Source organism: Callorhinus ursinus, unplaced genomic scaffold, assembly GCF_003265705.2.
Source record: "Callorhinus ursinus isolate GAN/ISIS: 27379988/994484 unplaced genomic scaffold, GSC_fseal_2.0 scaffold21, whole genome shotgun sequence".
NCBI classification, from domain to species: Eukaryota; Metazoa; Chordata; class Mammalia; order Carnivora; family Otariidae; genus Callorhinus; species Callorhinus ursinus.
Window position 1 is genome coordinate 16816354 of NW_027397083.1, and position 22545 is coordinate 16838898.

The 22545-nt window shown below is 44.2% G+C and overlaps 1 protein-coding gene across 12 annotated transcripts in view; it reads left to right on the forward strand.

Moving 5' to 3' along the window:
* Positions 1-22545, forward strand: part of WT1 (WT1 transcription factor) — a 97147-nt gene that overhangs the window by 72491 nt on the left and 2111 nt on the right. For 8 of the 12 annotated variants that reach the window (XM_073904806.1, XM_025878788.2, XM_025878789.2 and 5 more), the window contains 4 exons: positions 13309-13405; positions 16354-16504; positions 19967-20056; positions 20661-20753. In XM_073904806.1, the coding sequence (XP_073760907.1) occupies positions 13309-13405; positions 16354-16504; positions 19967-20056; positions 20661-20753 (431 nt within the window). Of the gene's footprint in view, positions 1-9892; positions 10838-13308; positions 13406-16353; positions 16505-19966; positions 20057-20660; positions 20754-22545 lie in introns of those variants that run through there. The other 4 variants (XM_073904799.1, XM_073904800.1, XM_073904802.1 and 1 more) reach the window with 2 other exon arrangements.

The window sequence follows — 22545 nt, forward strand, 5'->3', positions numbered from 1 at the left end:
ATCAGAAGAACAAAGAGACCAAGTAGAGGAAAGTGGTGGTGAAGGGTCCAAGATGGATGTGAGGAAGATGATGGACTCAGCACAGAAAGATGAAGTAGGATTCTAGCCTGTCGATAAAGGTGTGTGTGTGTGTGTGTGTGTGTGTGTGTGTGTGTGTGTGTGTGTGTTGGAGGGGAAGAAGTATAATAGATGTGTGGAGGATGTCTTTCATGATCTAAAGGAATATTTTGTACCTCTCATGTCTGTGATTCCCTCTTGTACCCTTCTGAGACCCTCTACTCACCATGAATCCTTCTTCCTGTTATTTACCCAAGAAAAAAATCATAACCTCCAGCTAGGAAAATATTGACATGGAAGCTACACTAGTAAAAAGTCATCTGTATAAACACTTCTCTGAATTGAGGGTCTGTTGCATATTTGAGTAGTTTTTTTTCTTACTAAATTAAAAAGGTTCATTTACTCTAGCTTTATTTTTAACTCTTTATTTTTATTTTTTTTAAAGAAATTTTTTTATTTGAGAGAGAACACAAGCAGGGGGGAGGGGTAGAGGGAGAGGGAGAAGCAGACTCCCCACTGAGCAGGGAACCCAATGCCCGACTCCATCCCAGGACCCTGGGATCATGACCTGAGCCGAAGGCAGACACTTAACTGACTGAGCCACCTGGGTGCCCTCTAACTTTTTATTTTAAAAGCAAAGCCACAAATATAATGTTCCTAAGGCTCAGATGGTGACTTGATCAAAATGAAAACAACTCTTACCCCTTAATTATAAGAGTAACACAGGCTTATTATGTATTTAAAACATAAAACCAGTACCAAAACATCATAAAGGAAAAGAGGTATCTGTTATTTTACCACCCAGTGATCACTAATTTTTATTAGGATGTGTTTATATCTGCAGAGAGAAACTCCTGGAAACATTTACTGAACTAGTGACTGTAGTTGTCTCTGGGAAGATTAGAGGGAGAGGTGGAAAGCCTGATAGAGATGGGTTTAAGACATCCTAGGAGGGGATAAACCGGAGGCACTTGTACAAAGACGCTTGCATGGAGTTTTGCTGCAAAAAGGAGCAAAGAAATGGGGTTCTAGCTCAATGAGGATAAATGTCAGGAGAAGGTGGTTGGTTAGTGTCTTGCTTTATTTATTTATATTTAGAGAGAAGTACCTGCCTTTTTGTTTACTGATGAGAATGATCAAGAAGAGGGAAAAAGTTGGTGGGAGAGGATAGAATATGCTGGAACACTGTCCTTGAGAGAGAAGAGGCTCCATGGATGGGTAACTGGCCACTGGGTAGCTAAGAGCTGGGATAGGTCATCCAATAACTGTTGATCTGCAAGGGCTCTTTGTTTAAAAGGATATTAACCCTTTGGTTGTCCTATGTACTGCAAGTATTTTCTCTGATTTTATTTTGACTCTTAATGGTTTTGTTTTTTCCTGTCAGAAATTTCTACTTTTATAGTAAAAGTGATCAGTTTTTGTTTTATGGTTTCAAGTTTTTGGCTTTAGTGTCATGTCTAAAAGGATTTTCCCAAGATTTTTAAAAAAATTTCTTATTTATTGGTATTCCTTGGTATTTTTTTAAATTTACTTTTTATATTTAAACATTTAGTTCATCTTGAATTTATTTGGCAATTTGATTCCACCTTGATTTGTTTCTAGAGGACTAGCCAGTATCCCCGAACTATTTTGAACAATCCAGTCTTTTGTCATTAACTTCAAATATTTTCTTTATCAATCCTTGGAACCTATCAAATTCCTTGGGTCCATTTCTAGATGCTTTACCCTCTTCTTTTGATCAGTCTGATTCTTTTTGCCAAGTATCAGACTATTTTCTTAGCTATAATTTTATAGACTATTTAAATATCTGATCGAAAACTTTCCTAGCTTTGTATTTCTTTTTTCAAACTAATTCTGGCTATTATCTCTTGTTTATTCTTCAAGATGAATTTTAGGTTCATCTTGTTAATTTCAAAAAAAAAAGTCTTTATTGGGGTGCTTGGGTGGCTCAGTTGGTTAAGCGTCTGACTTGATTTTGGTTCAGGTCATGATTTCAGCACCATCTGGCTTCACACTGGGCGTGGAGCCTGCTTAAGATTCTCTCCCTCTCCTTCTGCTCCTTGCCTCCCTTGCTCATGCACAGGCACTCTCTCTCTAAAAACAAAATAAAAGAAAAAAGAAAGTCTTTGTCAATATTGGTTTGTTAATTGTGACAAATGCACTTATTTGTGCATTTGTTTGTAAGATGTGAGTAAGAGAGGAACCTGGTAATGAGATATATGGTAACTGTCTATATTATCTTAGAAATTTTTCTGTAAATCTAAATAATTCTAAAACAACAAGTTTATTTTTTAAGTCTCAATTAGAATTTTGAGTGGATTGCATCAGGTTTAAAAATTAATTTTGGAGAAGATTGACTTTTGGAAAAAAGAGCTAACCCTTTCTTCAAGAATGTGGATAGCAGGGGTGCCTGGGTGGTGTAGTCAGTTAAGCATCCAACTCTCGGTTTCAGCTCAAGTCTGATCTCAGGGTCATGAGATCGAGCCCCGCATGAGGCCCTGGGCTCAGTGCCAAGAGTGCTTGGGTTTCTTTCTCCCTCTCCCTCTGCCCTTCCCCCTACTCTCTCTAAAATAAATAAATCTTAAAAAAAATAAAAGAACATGGATGGCATTCCTCAACATTTTTTTCAAGTCTTGTTTTGTGTCAGATGTCTCCATTTTGAATTTCTTCCTTTTCAGAACTTTTTAGCAGTAATGCCTCTGGCTTCAAAATTTCTTTGAGAATGAGTGTGATTCCATGAATATGTTACAAGGATTTTCCTTTGTGTCTTCACCTTGAAATACTTTGTGGTGTTACTAACATTCGTTTGGAGGGTGGGACCTGTGGAAAAGATGATTAGGCACACAGCCTTCACACCTGCAAGCCTCCGTTTCAACTGGAGAAGCAGGGGACATCTTAATCTTAAGAGCCCCCGTGCTTGATCCTGGTGTTTTAGGGAGGACAGTTTTTTTTTATGTAATTGAGCATAGTTGAGTAAACTTTTTCAGATTCAAGAGTGTACAAGCAAGCTGGGTAGGAGCCTTTAGGAATCCAGGCTGCAAAGCACCTGCTCCATCTTTCCTGGGCAGGGCTTGTCTCATGTGGATCTGCGACAGATGTTCTTGGTATCTAGCAGCAGTTTCCGGCCAGAGAGCCAAGTCTGTGAGAACAGCGAACCCAGTGAGTTAGATGAAATTGGGATTCTGATAAACCATCACCTCAAGACCAGACACATGTAAGGAGAGATCCAGAGATTTCTTATATGGTCTGATTGAGATGGTCTATGAAAATACAGTTCCTGTGTGTGTGTGTGTGTGTGTGTGTGTGTGTGTGTGTGTGTGTGTTGAAGCAGGAATGAAAGTCATGCTGAAAAATCATCTTCCAAGTGGTAGGGGCCAGTAAAATTGTGGAGTTTTTGGACTGTGTTCTCTCCAAACTGTTGTGAGAAACTGGATTTTTTTTTTTTAAAGGTCTTATTTATTTATTTGACAGAAACACAGCTAGAGAGGAAACACAAGAAGGGGGAGTGGGAGAGGGAGAAGCAGGCTTCCTGCTGAGCAGAGAACCTGACATGGACATGGGGGCTCGATCCCAGGACCCTGGGATCATGACCTGAGCCGAAGGCAGATGCCTAACGACTGAGCCACCCAGGTGCCCTAAGAAACTGGATTTAAATATTTAAAATATCTCTTAGCTCTGCTCTGAATGTTAAATAGGAGGGAAAATGTCACTTGGAGGAGGTTTGTGTACTGTTTCGAGTGGTGAGGAAGTCTCAGTGGTTCATAAGGGCTGATTTATACAAGCGTTGTTGTCAGGCTGTTACCCATGCAGCTCGTGTCCCCTGTTAAACAGCAGCTGATGACCAGGTTGCATGAGAAGTGAAGTAGAAGACAAAGGAGCCATGACTATAAAGAAACTTTCAAAAGAGGAATACAAACTAGGTTTTGGTAATGATAGCATTGTTAGAACCAGTAGGCATCTTCCAGAAGGTAATACTTTGAAGGGACCAGTAATCATTTATAGATACCATGTTTTGAGAAATTCCCTGAAGAAATAAATCCAGTGACTTTTGGGTAATTGCTAGATTAGGTATGGATCAAGACTTTTTCTATAGCAGGTGGTAGAACCCCAGTTGAACTGGCATAGGTCAAAGGGGAAATTTAAATTTAGTATCTCAACTGTATTGTATTTTAAAACCCCATGTCTGGATTCAGGGGCTCAGACGATGTCATTAGAACAGTTTCATTGTCTCTTGTCTCTCCTGTTTTCTGTGCTGGCTGCCTTCTCAGACAGGCTCTCTCCATTGTAACAAAAATAGCTCTGGTTTTGGGCATCTACATTCTTGGACCTGACAAGAATACCTCTCTATTGGTTCTTCAACAAAAGACCCAGGGAAGGCTCTGACTGGCCCGGGTTGGGTCATGTGGCTGGAGAATTCAGTGATCTGATTGGCCAGGTCCTGAGCATGTCCTTACCCCTGGAATCTGAGGAAGAAAAGTGGAAAGGAAAAGGGCCCTGTTTCCAGAGGAAGGTGGGATGGATGTGGAGTGGGCAGAACAAGAAATACTCAATAGAGAATTAAAACAGCCAAAGTTAGGGGCCGCCCAGGTGGCTCAGTCCATTAGGTGTCTGGCTCTTGGTTTCAGCTTAGGTCATGATCTTGCACTTGTGGGATCCAGCCCCACATCAGGCTCTTGTGTTGCTCAGTGTGGAGTCTGCTTCGGATTCTCTCTCCCTCTCCCTCCCGCTTACTCTCTCTCTCTCTCAAATAAGTAAGTAAGTAAATAAATAAATAAATATCTTTAAAAATAAATAAATAAATCAAAGTTAGTAAAAGTAAAAGTGGCATGAGCCCTCTTCCCCTCCAGATAACTTCAGAGCTGTTTGCCTATAGGGATGTATGATACCTGGAGAGAGAATAAATGAAGGATGGAGCCTTCTTTCTAATGTTCATGAGAAAAGCACTCATTAAAAGATAGAATAGTTAGAGTTGTCATAGTATACTTTTTCGTTAAAAGTGACACCAGATAGATTAGGTTTTTGTTAAAAGTCAAAAATGCATCTTTTTCTTGAGATCTGAACTGAAATGAAACACCTGAGGGGAGGAGGAAGACTCAGATTTTTTGAGTAAAAAAATAGCTGGTTGTTTTCTGTAGACTCTACTTCTGGAGGAATTTTATACCATGAACTAGCAGACTGCAGACATTCCTTATATTTTTGTTTTTGTTTTTTAAGCTCAATCAAATTTAACTTGGTTGATTCATTTTTAAGTTCTAGGTTCTGTGCTGGATTCATAAAAGAAACTGCCATCATTTGTATATTCTCAGGAACAGAATAATCCTTTGGCTTTTATATATTCCCATTGATTTGTTATATTCCCACTATAAACAATGAAATTACACAAAGAAAAGAGAATGGCTAGAAGGCCTTGCTGATGATGTCTGTGCAGAATTTTATTTAAATATCGCCCTTAGCACGTCACATTCAGGCAGAGAATAAAAATAGCATTCATGTTGAGCTAGAGGTGATTGTGCTAGGTTGCCACCACCTCTGATTTTGTGCAGAAAGAGAATTTAATATATATTCATTTTCCCAAGTCAGATCTTCTAAGTGGATATGAAAGTGAGTTCTGAAAATACTCTGGCTACAGGGAAATTAGATTTTCATTCAGTAAAGCTTTTCAACCTACGAATTCTGGTGTGACCACTAAGGCTTCCTGGGGGAAGTTCCTGTTCTTTTGGCCCCAAGTCCTCTAGTTCAAGTCCAACTATCTCTATGCATGGTGCATCTTTGTGAATGCTGAGCGTTTGTGCAGAGGCTTATTGTTTCATTGGGCTTGGTTTTATTTTGTTGGTTGTCCTCTCTTAAGTCTCTTTTATGCTATAACTGTCCTTCTAACCCCTAACTCCTCTTTTTTTTTTTTTCTCATGCTACTGATAAGTTGGAGACAGCAAGTTGTCTGGCCAGTGGAGTATCTTCCAATCTGGATTCAGCAGATTGCTCTTACAGCCTTTTAACTTCAGGTTTCCATCCCCTGTATTGCCTATAAATAGGTAGTTAGATCTGGAGGCTTGCTTAGATTTGGGTTCTTTTTTTTTCCTTTTTTTTTTTTTTTTTTTAGCAAGAGTGGTGTGTTTAGCCTCCTCTCTTGTGTTTGACCTTTAAGGATGCACACTCTTTGAACATGGTTCCAATACCCTTTTCCCTCAAAAGTGGCCCACTAGACAGGGGTGATGGTTCTCAAGGCTTGCAGCAAAGTGTTATTTCCAATACCAAAAGGAATCAAGCATTTAAGCATCTCATATATATAGCCTGAGTATCAAGGATGGACAGAGAAGAGGGGTTGATGGGTAAATTCCATTTTCTGGATATGCAAGAGTTTGAAGTTTTCCCAGGTGCTTTCCTTCAACCTGCTTACCTCTGCAGAGGTGAGAAGACAGAGGTGAAGATGGGGGGGATGCTCACCTGGCCAAGGACTAGAGGTGGGAGAGAGAAGTCACAGGTGGAGGTTTCCCCCTTTTGAATATTTGTTTCATATTTTATTTCCTTCCTTTCTTTCTTTCTTTCTTCTTCCTCTTCTGTTGATAAGGGATTTCAGGGCAGCTCTGGTTTTCCTCATCTGTAAAACCTCAATTCCTTCTTATTAATCTTGTTGTGCCTGTGGAATATCAAAATTAATCATTTCTAGAGAAGCTACTCTTCTAACGTCAAGTTTTTTTCTGGGCCAGACCTCGATGTACAAGTTTTTAGCATGAAGAGGGCTCATAATTTGTGTTATATAAGGGACATTCTTCTCTTTTTTGCAAACTCGAAGGACACGTGTTTATGTATTTTAAAACTGTCTAGGAAAAGCGAACTTTCTCAGGATACATTTTTATGCATCCTAAAGCTGTTTAGGAAAATGGACAGCCCACACCACCACCAGGGATGAGGCGGCATAGGCTCTACTGATAACTGTTTCTGCTCAGCTTATTTTCCCTCTTAGGTGGAAAGAATTTTTTTTTTTTTGTAAAAATTGTGCTCAGTTTTGATTGTTGCTCTGTCGCATGAAAGTAGGCCATTTCCATCAGCTAGCTTTGTGCTTTCCTTATACCAGGATGAATGTTATGCCTCAGAGTAGAAGCTTGAGTGTCCTGAAGAGTATCTTGACTTGTTCCTCCTGACTGCTTGCCTTTTCTTATCCTACCCACTCCCACGACATTTTTAAACCTTCAGCAAGCCGAATTTCATTCATGCCACTAGAAAAAAGAGCTGGGAATTAGTCAAGGGTCTTGATGGTAGAAGTGAACCCAGGATGGGCTTATTCCACCAGAATTGCCTAGCTAGTTTGGAAGGAAGAGAGCCGCGCTGACCTGGACTCAAACCCCATCTCTGCCACTTGCCTTCTCTCTGACTTTGGGCAGATAACTCAGTGTCTTCTTAAATCTTAATATTCTTTGCTGTAAAATGCAGGTCTTACTATTAAGTCCCAGTGAACATTTATTGAGGGCCTGTCATGTGCCGAGCAGTGTGCTTTACTAACCTAGTCTCATTTGATGCTATAATGGTCCGATGGGGAGGTGCTATTTCTCTTTTGGACTAATCTTCTAGGTTAATCTGGAGATAAAGGATCCAGATTAATTTAACTCTTTCAAATGTATCTGAAAGAAACTGAGTAAGTCTGGTTCTCTTGGTATGGGAGGTTGAATAATGACCCCCAATGATATCAAAGTCCTAATTCCTGGAACCTGTGAATGATGCGTTATATAGCACAAAGGACTGTGCAGGTGTGATTAAGTTAAGGATCTTGAGATGGGGAGATCATCCTGAATCATCTGGGTGGGCCCTAAATGTAATAAGTGTCCTTATAAGAAGAAGACACGGGGAGATTTGACTACAGAGGAGTTGTAGGGGATGTGATAAAGGAAGCAAGAAGTTAGAATGATGTGAAGAAGGGACCAAGGGATGCAGGCAAGTTCTAGAAATTGGGAAAGACAAGGAAAGAGCTTTCCCCCTCAGCCTCCAGAAGAAAATAGCCCTGTCCACACCTTGACTTTAGGACAGAGAGGCTGATTTTAGACTTCTGATCTCCAGAATTGTAAGGGAATAAATTTGTGTTTTAAGCCATCAGATTTGTAGTAATTTGTTACAGCAGCTGTAGGAAACTGATGTGCTGGAATTCACACTTTTCTGCCTATAGCTTCAATGTTTAAACCTACTTGCAAGTGGGCCAATGAAATTTAGAGCGAACCACTGATACTTGCAGATGATAAGTGCTTCTGGATTTTGTCCTCATGGCATTGGCCGTGTCTGCTGTACAAGTAGCTTCTTTTTAAGCTTTCAAGAGTTTAGAAGGTTCTGATATTCAGTTTTCAAAGCATCAGGTGCTTCCCCACCTCTACTTTGTTGCCGTGTGGAAGGAGGCAACAAAACCAAGATGGAATTTTCCAGTTTGTAGCTTAAACTTCCTTGCACAACCTTTAAACCTGAGGCTGCAATCTGGTGGCCCTCAGGCCAGAGATATTTTGTCTGATCTGACAGTGATTCTATAAAATCTCAGTTATTTGCCAGAATTTTTGGTTGATGATTTGAAAGAGAGCAGGGGCGGGGGGAAGAGGGAGAGAATCTCCAGCAGACTCCCTGCTGAGCATGGAGCCTGATGTGGGGCTTGATCTCATGACTCCGAGACCATGACTTGAGCCAAAATCAAGAGCTGGACACTTAACCACACTTAACCGACTGAGCCACTCAGGCGCCCCATTTGCCAGAATTTATAGCTGAAGTGATCCCATATAAAAATCTTGATTTCTGACTTTTCTGGAAAATGGAAAGATCTGGCAACACCTGGTTCATATAATTGCCGGTCCATGGCTGAAAGAGCAGAGTACTTACTTTCCTCCTCATTATCTCTGTAGGAAGGTAGATCTAGCCACTGTAAACATTTCTACCCTACGGAGGTTTGGGTCTCTTGATTGCTCAGTCTGGTGGGATTCACACTCCATCCTAGGGCTGCTCCATGAATAATAACACCTTGTCTCTGGGTCATGATAAATTTTTACCCCACAACTGTCCGGAGCTTTGTGATCGCTTTATTTGGAAAGTGCATCTTTGGCTCCAGAAATCTCTTCCACTGGGTGGTAGCTCCTTGCCCTTCTTAGAAGGCTTTATGGCCCCAGACCTCTAAAAATTCTGCCTTCACTCCTATTTGGTTCATCTACAGCATAGTCCGTGGAACTTTTTAAGACTAATTCTCTTGGAGGAGAAGCTTGGCTTTACTTGACCATCTAAGCTAGTAGCTGGGTCTGTTGTTCCAATGGCAGCCACCATCATTCTGAGCCGATCTGTCTCAGATTAAGTCCCGCTGATAACAGTTGTCCATCCAAATGACTAGATTCTCTATGATGGCTTCCCCCAGGTTGCCTCACAGAGAGAACTTTTAGAATCCTATCACTTCCTGATACTAGCAAATGATTATGTGCATTGTAAATATAATAGTTCCCCACAACAGCAAGGAATATCCTCCCCCTCCCTTTTTTAAAAATGAAATCACAGAAAAGATGATTTTCAAAGGTAGAGATAATATGAAATGGGATGGAAAGCAAATGTTTTGGAAGCCAAATTGAGTAAAAAAGATTTCAGCAGTTGGGGATGACTTGCTAAAAGAAATAAAATGGAATTTGAAGGATAAATGTGTAGTCTTGAACTGCAGTTAAAGAAATCGTATCTTCAAGCTCAAGGTTGGAGATACGTGCCTTAACGGTGGTTCATGCTTGGACATTGAGGATTCTATTTGACTGAGGACCATCGTGACCTGAGTGATAAGAAGTGATGTGCCCTTAGATGTGTTCATTGAGCCCTGACAGCCTGTGAGCCTAATGCATTGTGTTTGACTAGCATACTGATTTTGAAAAATTTGCAGTGGAATCCCTTTGGGGAAGGCATTTATGGTACACCCCCAATTCTTAAGGTTTTTGTGTTTATGGATGGTCCTCCTCCCCCCGCTCCCTTATAGTAGCACTCTCCTGGGGGCACTGGGGTCCATTTTGAGCCCACATGTTGAGAGAGAATTAACAAAGGAAGGGGGTCAAGAAGAGGATGATGTAGATAAGAAAGGAATCAGACACCAGTTTATGTCATAATCACTGAGAGAACCACAGCTCTCTACCTGGTCCAATACCTGAAGGACTGTCATGTGGAAGAGGAGTTAGATTCAGTCCTTCTCGTGGAACATTTATAGACTACGCGCCTTCAGTCACCGGGCTGAGAGGATACAGAGAGGAGCAAGTTGGTCTCTGTCTTCGAGGCCGAGTTTACCGCAGAGCAGAGGGGACCCACAGAGATGGCTGTAAAGCACACAGTCTCTGCGGTTCTCCAGAAGACAGAAGGGAAGAGACCGACTTTAGCTGGGCTTAGAAAGGCCTTTCCTCATTTCCTCACGATTAAAGCCCTCCCCCGATGGAATGGGCTGCCTTAAAAACTTGCCAGCAGTTGTATTTCCAGCTGTTGACGACAAGCTACAGGAGTTTGGAATGAGGGTTGCAGTAGATGACTTTTCTCCCTCTGTTAGTGTATGGTCCCAAGACCACCAACCTGCTTTCCTTCACTTACCCAGAGAGAGTGGTCACCATATGAAATGCTTGTGGGTTGTACTCAGCATTTTGGGCAGACCACACGGGGAAGGGTGTTGGTTTGCAGGGTTTCCGAGTGTGGAATTGCACTGATGTGTCGTCTGTCTTCTGGAATCGCCAACGCCGGCAGGCAGGGCCCAGCTGTAGTTTTTATTCATGGACCTGGGAGAAGAAGCAAAGGGCGTATTTGGCAGGTACAGTCTTGTTTCTGGTTGCTTCTTTTGTGTGTTGGCTGCATCTGGCTCTGAGGATCATGTCATTACCGGTGAGTGGGGCAGCACTTCCTTTCCTGGGACAAGTATTTTGAGGGAAGCCTATTTCCTATGCCTGCCAGGAACCCAAATAACATCACATCCAGCTATTAGCTGCCAAAATAAGAGATTCCTAATTCTTACCCTTTGATAGCACAACTTTAAAGTAATTCAGATTTCTGTCGTGTCCCTTAGAGATCCCTCAGCCTTAGAAAATGTGTCACCTTTGGCTCCATGCAGAGACTAAACTGAGCAGAGGCAGCATCTCTTCACAGCCTTCAAGGCAGAATGTTCTGGCAGCATCCTGCTTGTCCTGCTACCACATGGCCACTGTCATCAGCTCTTGGCGTCCTCACGGTCTATAGAGCATGATTGTAAGGAAAGCAGACAAGGCCTCTTTCTTGGCAACTACATTTTAAGGTTCAGAGAGGCAGATGTTATCTGGATTTGGCATTTCTTTCCAATTCTTGCATGTTTAACCCCGGTTTAGTTCTTCGGGACATTTCCCCCTACCCCCAGATATGTCAGAAATCACCTGGAGGATATGGAGACAAAGTGTATTAAGTTCAGTCGAGCAGAACTGCCACTCAGTTCCCCAAACGGCTATCATTGCTCTCTGCAAGGCAGACAGGCAGTTGTTTCTAAAATGCTTGGAGCCAGAATTCAGTGTGAAACCCCACAGCTGCTGTGGCTGTGGGACGTGTGGACAAGTCAGTCATCCTGGCAGACACCCTTCCCCTGCTGGGATTCTCTCCCCTGGAGAAGTGGAGGGGAGCCAGCCCCAGGGTTTCTGCACACCCTCAGCTGGAGTGGGCCGATCGGCCAAGCTACCTGCCTTCTACACTGGGACCCGTGGCGTCTCTAGAGTAACAGAGGCAGAGGGCGGAGGTTCTCAGCCCTGACAGCAAGTTAATTACACCTGGAGGCTTGAGGGGAGGGGAAACAGTGCATGGACCCCATGACTCCCCAGAGTTAATTTTGTAAAGCAGCTTTATAAATTCCACATACCGAATAGTTCACCCATTTGGAGTATACAAATAAATGGTTTCTAGTGTATTCAGAGGGTTGCATGCCATTCCCACAATTTTAGGACATTTTCAGCAGTCACTCCCCATTCCCCCCAACTTCCCCAGGTCTAGGCAGCCAGTTACAAATCCACTTTCTGTCTCTACAGAGTTTGCCTGTTCTGGACATTCTGTGTAAACGGAATCACACAGTAGGTGTGTCCTTTGTGGCCAACTTCTTCCCATAGCCTGTTTTCAGGGTTTGTCCACATTATCATGTATCAGTACTTCCTACATTTTTATTGCTAAATAATATTCCCTTTTATGAAGATACTATAATTCCTTCATCCCTTCATCAGCTGATGGACCTTTGGGTTGATTCCACTTTTCGGCTGTTATGAGTAATGCTGCTAATAAACAATGTGTACAAGTTTATCTGTAGATACATGTTTTCATTTCTCCTGGGAATATACCTAGAAGTAGAATTTCTGGGTCATATTGTAACTTTAGGTCTAATCTTTTGAGGAGCTGCCAGACATTTTCCAAAGCAGCTGCACCATTTTACAGAGGCATTTCATAAAAGCTCCCTGTGCTGATTCTAGATGTGATTATAACGTGCTTCCCATGTAGCTAAGAATCCTTACTCTGCCTCATTTGGAAGTAAAAGCGCAGCAGAATAGATACCAGCTTTTACCTAAAGGAGAGAATACTTGTCGAGTCTTCACTTCTTCCAAGTTGTTCTTCTCAGCATTCCACAGCCCTCTGCTCTCGCTGGCAGCCCAAGATGAACCTGAGCCCCAACTAGAGGACTAGCCAGTCTAATGCTGGGTAGGATTATCCAGTGTCCACTGACACCACGGGTTGCCTGCAAAGAGTTAAGTTGATCTGGAAAACTGATCTGTAGGTTAAGTGCAGCAGGGCCACAGATGTGTAATCCCCACTTCTGAGAATGTGCCATTTCTTCTTTGTCATCACTTTCTTGGTGCTATCTGGTAAAAACTGAGTCATGATGTGCCGACAAAAATCCATTGCACTTAATGTGGAACTTGAGGTATCTGCTCATTCCTGAGATATTCCCAGCTGTCAGTCCTGCTGGCTAGATGGTAAACAACTTGCTGGGGATGAAATCCTGCCACTGTGACTTTTCCCAGCTTGTCTGAGAGGCGTAGACCCAGACGACCAGCCTGTGAGAACCTGAGCATGAGGGAGGGCTTCGTGGTGGGGACTCGAGGGTTGAGCAGCCCCGCCCTTCACAGAGGCCTGTTTCCAGAGTAGCCCCAGTGGAGGGACGCAAAAGCCAACTGTCCTTGTCCTGCGAGCTTTTTAAAAACCTTCCTTCTGCTGCAGATGTGCATTTCCAGATGGCACCTGTGGACCGACCTGAGCCTTGTCCTTTCTTTGTGTTTGCAGCCATGGCACAGGGTATGAGAGTGATAACCACACGACGCCCATCCTCTGCGGCGCCCAGTACAGAATACACACCCACGGCGTCTTCAGGGGCATTCAGGTGAGAACGGGGGGGGGGGGCTCGCTGGAAGGGGACTTGTATGCCTCTTTCCCTTCTCAACAGCCTTTCTCTTCCCTGCTGATGGCCATGTGGCCATGGCAAGTCTGGTCCTAATTACAGGCTCCTTTGACAATAGGGACCTCTCCACTTCCACTAGGGCAGAGAGGACAGCCTCCTCTCCACAGGTCCTTGTGACCACGGCCTTGTTCCTGACTCAGTCCAAGATGCTTCTGGCAGAACCCCATCCCTCTCCCCTTGACTGGTTAATTCACCTTTCCAGGTGGGCTGTGCAGCTCTTGCAACGAATGACCTGGACCCTTGGCTTCCAAGTCAGACCCTCGACTTGGTCTGCATTGTCCAATGCCTGAAGCTGACTCTTCTCTTGCCAAGTGTTCTACTAATAACAGTAAATAATGACAATAACAGCACCACTGTGTGGGTGCCGGATGCGTTCTATATGCCAGGCAGTGTGCTGAATTTTATATACGGGCTTTCTGTCTTCAAAGACTTAATTTTTTAGAGCAGTTTTAGGTTTAAGGAAAAATTGTGCAGAAAGTACAGAGAGTTCCTGGATCCTCCCTCTTCCCCCTCCTCCCTATTATTAACATCTTGCCTCAGTATGATACGCTTGTTACAGTTGATGAGCCAGTATTGATACATTATTATTTTTTTGAAACATTACTGTTAACAAAAGTCCATAGTTTACATCAGGGTTGGCTTTTTGTGCCATGGGGTTCCATGGGTTTTCTTAAATGCATAATGCCACGCATCTACCATTACATTATAGTACAGAATAGTTTCACTGTCTAAAAATAAAAATGCCTGTGTTCCACCTATTCACCTCTCCGCTCTTTCTCTCCTCCCCGACAACCACTGATCTTTTTACTGTCTCTATAGTTTTGCCTTTTTCCAGAATGTCGTACGGTTGGAATCATACAGTCTGTGGCCTCTTCAGACTGACCTCTGTCACTTAGCAATATGCATTTAAGGTTCTTCCTTGTCTGTATTTTATTTTTCCATTTAGTCCTCAGTGTGCCTTTATAGGTGGGTACCGTTACGTCCATTTTACGGATGAGGAAGCTGAAGTCCAGAGAAGATGCGTGACTTGTCCACAGTCACATAGCTAGTCATGACATGAGTCTTGTCTGATTCCGGGACCTCTGTTTTTAAGCACCGTGTTGCATTGCTTCTTAGGGAGACAGAGGGCCGTGAACAGTTTGTGGGGGGAGGGGTCTCCAAGGAGAGTGAGGGAAGTAAAGTAAAAAGGGAAACGTTTTGGAGAATTCGGGGAAGTCCATGGCAGACCACCTCAGCAGAGCCTCTTTGGGGAGGTCAGAACCGGACATGGTTACCAAGGGTCTGCATTTGTGACTTTCACTTATGAGTGACAGCAGTGATACTTTCACGAGAATAGTCAGTACTCTAGAAGTAAGTTGTGTGCGAGCCGGGTCCCCACATGAGGTGTGGCGCAGGTAGCTCTGAGATGTTCTGGTTTATGTTTCCAGGAGCATCATGGTGATAGGACAGCATGCTCCCTCTGCCCAAACCTTCCAAGAGTGACAATAAAGGTGAGGGTGACAAAAAGCCAAAATCTGATGGAGGTACAGGAAGTCATCCCAGTCTCTCCTCCTGGCATCCTCCACCAGGGTCCTTGACTGACCTTGACAACGTGACTTTGTATCCTGTTGTTGTGTGTGCTGCATCTAGATTGAACCAAAAGAAATGAAGAAGCCCCTTTGTGCCTTCCTTTGCACAAAGCCCAGTTTGTGAGGCTCACTGTCATGGCTGCTGATAGACTCCAGACCTCACAGGTGTTGTTTCACCACCGACTCGTTTTCTCCTAGAGTCTGATAGTCAGACGCAGCTGGCTCGCCATTTAAATTTACGCCACCCTTTGACCTTGAGACCCTGTGGCCTATCAACAGCAAATTTGTATGTCACCACAGTACTTCTCCTTCAAAAAAGATCTCACAGTGCAAGGCAGTACGAAATAGAATCTAGACTATAAGCATGGTGTGGAAGATGCACAGAGCACAGGATGGGTTAAGTTCAGAGGCAGTTCTGGGTCTTAACAGAAAACATGGATGTGCACTTTGGTCTTGAGTTGCACATCTGTAAGGGAATGAGGAGGATTCAGTGGCCTCTGGGGCACTCCCACTTCTCCTGTCCATGAGTCATTGATCCTGAGAGCCGGAAGGAGAATTTGTTTCTGTGTCCCCTTAGCACCTTGTCATGGAGAACTGACCATACACGTACCCATTCCCACAAGGTGAAGGGAATCAACAGTGAAGGACATAGAAAGTGTCCGGAAGGCAGACACAGTGTTTTCTGGTCTTTCTATTAAGTGATTACACTGGCTACACTATTGGACTCTGATGGTTTCAGCCCCTTCACAGAGAGATCCCCCAATTCTCAGGGGCTCTTCCTTCCTTGTCACTTACTCCCACCTGGAAAGCCTGGTCAGTTTGGGGTTCATTCAGTATCCCATGTTTTTCTCTAATAAGGACTCCCCCATACATGGCCGACTGGGCCTGAGGTCATGTGGCCGTGTGTCCAAGTGGGAGGAAATAGATCCTGGGACTTTGGATTTCCAGACCTCACTGCCTCAAGTGGAAAAGCTGAGAGGCAGGATGGATTGGGAGCTCTTGCAGTCACCAGCACTTCTTTTCTAGATCGTCTGGATCAGCAACCCCAAACAAACTTCAGTGAAGTACCAGTTCTGGTTGATCAGTAGTGATGATGTTGGCATGATGCACTGTAGCATGTCCTGATCTGTCATCCATTAGTGATGTCTGCTGTGGGCATCTGGGGTATGGATGGGAGTGGTTTTCGGTCTTATATCTGTCATCCCTTCTTTGGGTATTTTCTAAAGCTCACTTCCCCTCGGGACTGACATGAATGTTCACATGTGGCTTAAAGCCTCCATTTCTCTTACACTCTGCTCATAGGATGTGCGACGTGTGCCCGGAGTTGCCCCGACTCTTGTCCGGTCGGCATCTGAGACCAGTGAGAAACGCCCCTTCATGTGTGCTTACCCGGGCTGCAATAAGAGATATTTTAAGTTGTCACACTTACAGATGCACAGCCGGAAGCACACTGGTAAGTGTGTCCCCTGTCCAGCCTTGTTTCCCGTGGCTTATGGGCAAGGGTAGTTCGAGAGCTCCTGTTCCTGCCTGTCACACTGCTAAGGACACAGGAAATTTCTTGGATTGACAGTAGGCAATGCTTTGAAAGGTCTGGCCAAGGTGATAAAAAAAAAAAAAAGAAAGGCTGCAGGGGCATTTTGTACCCCAATTGTCCATCCTTTAATAAAGAATTCAGTAACTGTCTTCAGGAGGGCAGATCAGAGTGGTAGAAAAAGAATTCCACTGAACTAAGGAGACTGAACTTGTGTTTGAATTCTGGCTTCACAACCAAGTGGTGAGACCTTGAGCAGTTACTTAACCTGTCTTTGAACTTAATTTTGTCTCATGGAAAATGAAGTTGGTAATGCATATCTTATTCCAGTGTTAAGACTAGATTCACTTTTTTTTGAGAAAGAGAGAGAACAAGCAGGGGAGGGGCAGAGGCAGAGGGAGAGACAATCTCAAGCCAACTCCATGCTGAGGATGGAGCCCAATGTGGGGCTTGATCTCATGACCTGAGACCATGACCTGAGCTGGAATTAAAGAGTCAGATGCATAACTGACAGAGGCATCCAGGCGCCCCGAGTCTAGATTAACTTTAAATCAAGTTAAATGCAAGGCATTAGATATGAAGCACCTAGTATATTACCTTATGTCAATAAGTCTGAATAAACCATAGTGTAACTATCAGAATACTGTTAGCATCTCTGAAGAGAGAGGACCTATTCTGGGAGTTTGGTAATCAGATTGTTTTGAGAGATTGATGGGCAAGGTCAATAAGACTTAAGGAGAGATGGTCCAAAGAAGAAGTGAGCTGTGTGGGTTAGTAATAACCAACCAGATAGGAATGGGAAAATGGATTTGTAGATTTAATTTTTGTTTTCAGTCTTAAAAAAATGATTTTTGATGATGTGTCAAGGAAAATTGGATTTTCCCACAGGTCAAGGGATCTACCTTCCCCTGGGAAAGAATTGGCCTCGTCTGGTTGTTGGCCACGTTGAGTGTGAACAGCCATTTCACAAATGTTTGCTCTTGGCCTGTGGGCCCTGGATGGGAGTGTGGTTGGGTCTCCATTGCAGGGAAGCAGTGAGAAATACAGGCTTTCCCATAGGGGAGCTGGTGGGGTTTTTTCCCCCCGTAACTGGAAAGACATTTTCACTGTTGGAATTACCCTTACTATTTTGTTATTACTGCTTATTTTGCTTTGGGGGAGTTGAAGAAGAGAACGAGCTGCATTCACATCTCTTCAGATCGTTGGACTTTGCTAAGTTGTTGTGTTTGGAGGATGCAGTTCTAGAACAAACCTGAGTTTGCACTCAGTAGACCTCATGCTCCGAGGCTAAAGATGAGAGAACTAAGGGCCTGGTATATTTTCACATGTTTCTTCAAATGGGATCGTTTGAAAAGTATCTGTGAAGGTTATAAAGAAAAACGATAAAGTAAAATTGTGGCTGGAGAAATGCAAGGGAATACGCTGAAGGCAATATGGTTGTAGAAAGCTTGACTGGGGAAGAGACCCTTAGCAAGAAGTGAGGGGGAGATGTCTGTGTGAAGCGGAAGCTGTGGGCTTGGTAACCATGACCCCCAGACCCACCGAGGCTTTAAGAAGCTCTTCTTTGCGGAGGACAAGGAGAGTGGCCCGGTATTTAACAGTCCTGCAGCCCTTTTCTTGAAAGAAGGCAATCTTTTCTTATCTACGTATGACAATAGTACAATTGTTATATTAAGTACTTTTATATTAAATATTTTTTATGTGCCAGACTCTCTACATGCATTATTTCATTTAATCCCCACACATTGACCGGTTATCAGGTGGGTAGGATATGGTGGAAGCAGGACCCGCGCTCATGGCTTTCAACTCCAAGTCACAAACCTCCTTCTCAAAGAGTTGATGGTCTGTTTTGGAGCTAGGATACACACAAATGAAGACAGATTAAGAGAGTATATGACAATGTACTAAAGCAGAGGCTGGAGGAGCTGAGAAGAGTTGCTGATTTGAGCTAAAGTCATCCCAGAAGGAGGAAGCACTTGGGCTAACCATCAAAGGGTCGGTAGGGTACGGTAGAGGAAGTAAAGAAGGAGCAGAAGCAGAAAGGCAGGGAAAAGAAATTCGACTGAGTAGGGCTGTTTAAGTATAAGGCACTGGGCTAGATACAAATACAAAGTGAAGGAAAGGCTCCTACCCTCAGGATTTTCCAGCCCCTGGAGGAAGGTAGCTCTGGACACAGCCTACCATGTTAGATGTTCTGTAATACATTCTGTACTGAGGAAGAGAAGGGCTTTCGATCTGAACATGAAATTTCCAAGAAGCATTGCTGAGGAAGCAGGTGGCATTGGTGAGGGACGTACAGTTGACTTTTTGACGGGGAGGAGTGAATGTGGAGATAGGGACAAAGGGCATTTGGTGTGAGCAAAGCGCAAGGCAGATTTTGGGAATGGTGAGCTCTGGTATAGCAGGAATACAGATTAATCAGGGGAACAGAGGAGGTTACGAGGCCGGAAAGACAACGAGGGCATGCCCTGCAACAGAAAGAACAACTGGCCTCGGGATGGCTTCCTCTCTATCCCAGAATACCGGTGACTCAGAATTCTCATAAGAAGTTGGGAAGGCCCAAGGTGTCTCAGTGCACTCATGGAGCTTCGTTCCCAGTGTTTGGCTGAACTTTCTCTAGCAAGGACAAGGGTGGGGCTTCTCCCTTCTGAGGCAGGAGGTTGTGCAATCCCACTACTGACTTCTCTCAGATAAAGGAATACCGACACCTTTCTTAATACTTTGGTTCCTGGTTTCACTTGAGTGTCTCACAACCATGGAGCTGTTTAGGCTTGATCCAGAAATGAGAAGTCAGTAGCAGAGAACACCAAATCTTCAGGCCATAAAACATAAAGCACTTATTACATGGGGCCAGCTCCAAGGCCTATCCATCGCAGAATTCTGCCTCCAACTCAGTTGAAGAGTTAAGACTTCTTTGGCTTATGATTTATCTAAAGATTCTCTACCAGTATTTTTGGAGCATGCCTCTGGGCTTGGCACTGGGCAAAGAAACCCTTTATGTGGATGGCCTGGTTCAATCTGTTTATAAATCCTTTGAATTTGTGAGATTATTGGCCCCCTTTCTCAGTAAGGAAATGGTACCTCACCCAGAGCTTTACGTTGCAGAGCTGGATGTGACCCTAGTGTCCCAACTTCAGAACCTGAGCTCCCATCCACTTATAACTCAGAGGTTAGGGACCATCCTCATATAACCAGTCCCCCATTCTACACTCACTGTCCAGGAGCCTGTGTGCAGGAGGGCCTTGAACCTCACATAGCAGCTAACAAGGTCTACCAGCATGCCTTAGGTATTTGGGGATCCCTCAGTCCCAGTAGGAGAGGTTGCCTTTCATGCGATCCCCATTTCCAGCAGCATTTTCAAACGGCATATGTGTCTTCCCCAAGGTGAGAAACCATACCAGTGTGACTTCAAGGACTGTGAACGAAGGTTTTCTCGTTCAGACCAGCTCAAAAGACACCAAAGGAGACACACAGGTTTGTAGGCTCACTTCTCATTGCTGGCAGTTATGTTCTCTTGGGTTGCAGTTGATTTTGTGATTTTCTTTGTTGTTGAATGTAGATGTGAGAGGTTTAGCCATTTGCTTAGCTTTTCCCAATCATCATGTTCTCTCCCTGCCCCCCCCCCCCGGAGATTTTCCTTTTCTGAAGGAAAAAAAAGACTAGGAAACATCCCACATTTCTCCTGCAAACCGCAGAACGGTGGGATCCCACTAGCCATGTGCTGATGATACACTGAGTAGCAGTGAAGAACAGGGTGGTGGAGAGCACAACCCAATTTGTAGAGTGTGATTCACTTTTTCAGTCTCGGACACAGCCGAGACTCTGGTGGAAAGCTGGATGTTTGTGGTTAAGGAATAGTTGTTCCCCAGACAGAAGCAGGTCATCAGGGATTACTGTGCGGAATCAGGTGGTTCGTGCCAGGCCTGGGGCGTGGGGGACATCTGAGGGAGAGGCAGACATCATCACCAGGGGGCTGGAAATGCCTGGCTCATCCGGCCACCTCCAGGAAGCTGGCCCCGGGGCCTCATTACGCTCCCACATTGTTAGGGCTGCGGCTAGACCTTCTCTGTCCATTTAGGTGTGAAACCATTCCAGTGTAAAACTTGTCAGCGAAAGTTCTCCCGGTCTGACCACCTGAAGACCCACACCAGGACTCATACAGGTAAAACAAGTGCGTAAACTTTTCTTCACATTTATTTTTCATTATTTTTTTTAAAAATACTGTTGAGTGAAGTTGTTTGTGATGTGAGAGATTGGAAAAGACGAGTGTAGAAGTTCTGAGCAGGTTTAAAGAGAGAAAGAACAATGCATGGCTGTCTTTAACTAATAACATTGTTTCAGAAGGGATAGGGTGGGGACCACAGAGCAGAAGGGAGATGTGAGAAGAACACTCTTTTACTGCATGTCCAGAATGAAGGGAGGAGGGGAGCTAGGTCCCCACTGTTACCAGTTTGCTACATTATACTGTGTCACTCAGTTTGATTGGATTATCGACTTTACAAACAGCAGAAATTCTCGCAAGCCAAGTATTTATTCTTCGGAGAGCTCACATTTCATGACACTATTTTCAGAGACCTGAATCCTTACTGGGCTAAAAGTTAATGTCCCAGGAGCAGACATGGTTTCTGCCAGATTCATATCAGCCTACGGATATTATTTCCTTTGTGCTAGTATAGAGAGGAGAACAGGACATTTATTCACTGGTCGCTGAAAGTTTTTGCTTTTCCACAAGCTTAGTGTGATTCATAATGAAAATAGCACCACCTTTGTTGTGCATTTTCTAGCTTTGAAAGGAGGGCCAAGGCTTAGGGTTATCTCGCTGTATCTTTGCAACATACTTCCTTGTAAGAAGAAGAAGGTAGGCATGTTTTATCCCCATTTTTCAGATGAGGAGACTGAGGCACGTAGTGATGAAATGACTTGTCTACAGTCCCAAAGCTAGTAAGAAGCAAACCCAATTCCTTCTGCTCCCAGCCCACCCTATCCCACAGCCTTCTTTCTTGGTGAAAGAGCGTAGGTTCATCTCACAGCCCAGGGAGGATAGGAATCAGGAAGAGAGCCAAGGTCAGCAAAGCTGAGTGCCATTGGGAGACTGAGGAGAGTAAAGACCAACAAGAGAAAGGGTTGGGCTTTGTCCATTGGAAGATGACCTTTGACAGCATGGCTGGAGGTTGGAGTGGACGGCCAGGAGCCAGATCAGGAAGAGCAGAGGAACAGTGAGTGGGAGGTGAGGGAAAATATGAGGTCGTGAGCCCCCGTGCAGCTGCAGATTCTCAGCCTGAATAGGCTGCCGTTTATAGACAGGGTCAAGGTACCTGTGCCCCAGAGTTGGTGGGGTGGGCATCTCTTCTGCCCTACTCAGGTGCCTCTCGTGTTTCTTCTTTTCCTTAGTCCTGAGCTCATAATTTGGTGAGGAAGTTATCGTCCCTTGTATCCTGCCCCCCTCCTCCTCCAACCCTAGGCATATCTGTACATGCACAAAATGGCCCACGTCACTGGCAGACTGTTGTACCCTATATTTGATCAGCCCCCAGTTCTGACCCTGGGACAGTGCCTCCCCTGGGACATTCCTCCCTGTGTGTCCCAACCAGTAGTTCTCAGAGGAGGCAAAGTGGGACCAGTGATACCCTGGGAGGATCTCCCCGATGGTACAGATACTGGCTCCCGTGGCGTTTTTACTTAGGATTAAGCCACAGCTCGATCTCTGTTAGGGCAGGCCTGGGAGGTGGGGTACTGCCAAGGGCATGGGCTTTGGAATAGACAGACCTGGATTTAAGTCCTGCTTGGGTCTGCCCTCTCTAGCCGTCTAGCCTCATCTCCAGAGTGGGGATACTAATACTTGTCTTACAGGGCTGTTGTAAGGAATACATGAAATAATGTATGTAGATGATGCCCAGCACATGGCTGGGCATATATTAGGCATTTCATAAATGCTGATTATCCTCCCTGTCCAGAATGAGGCT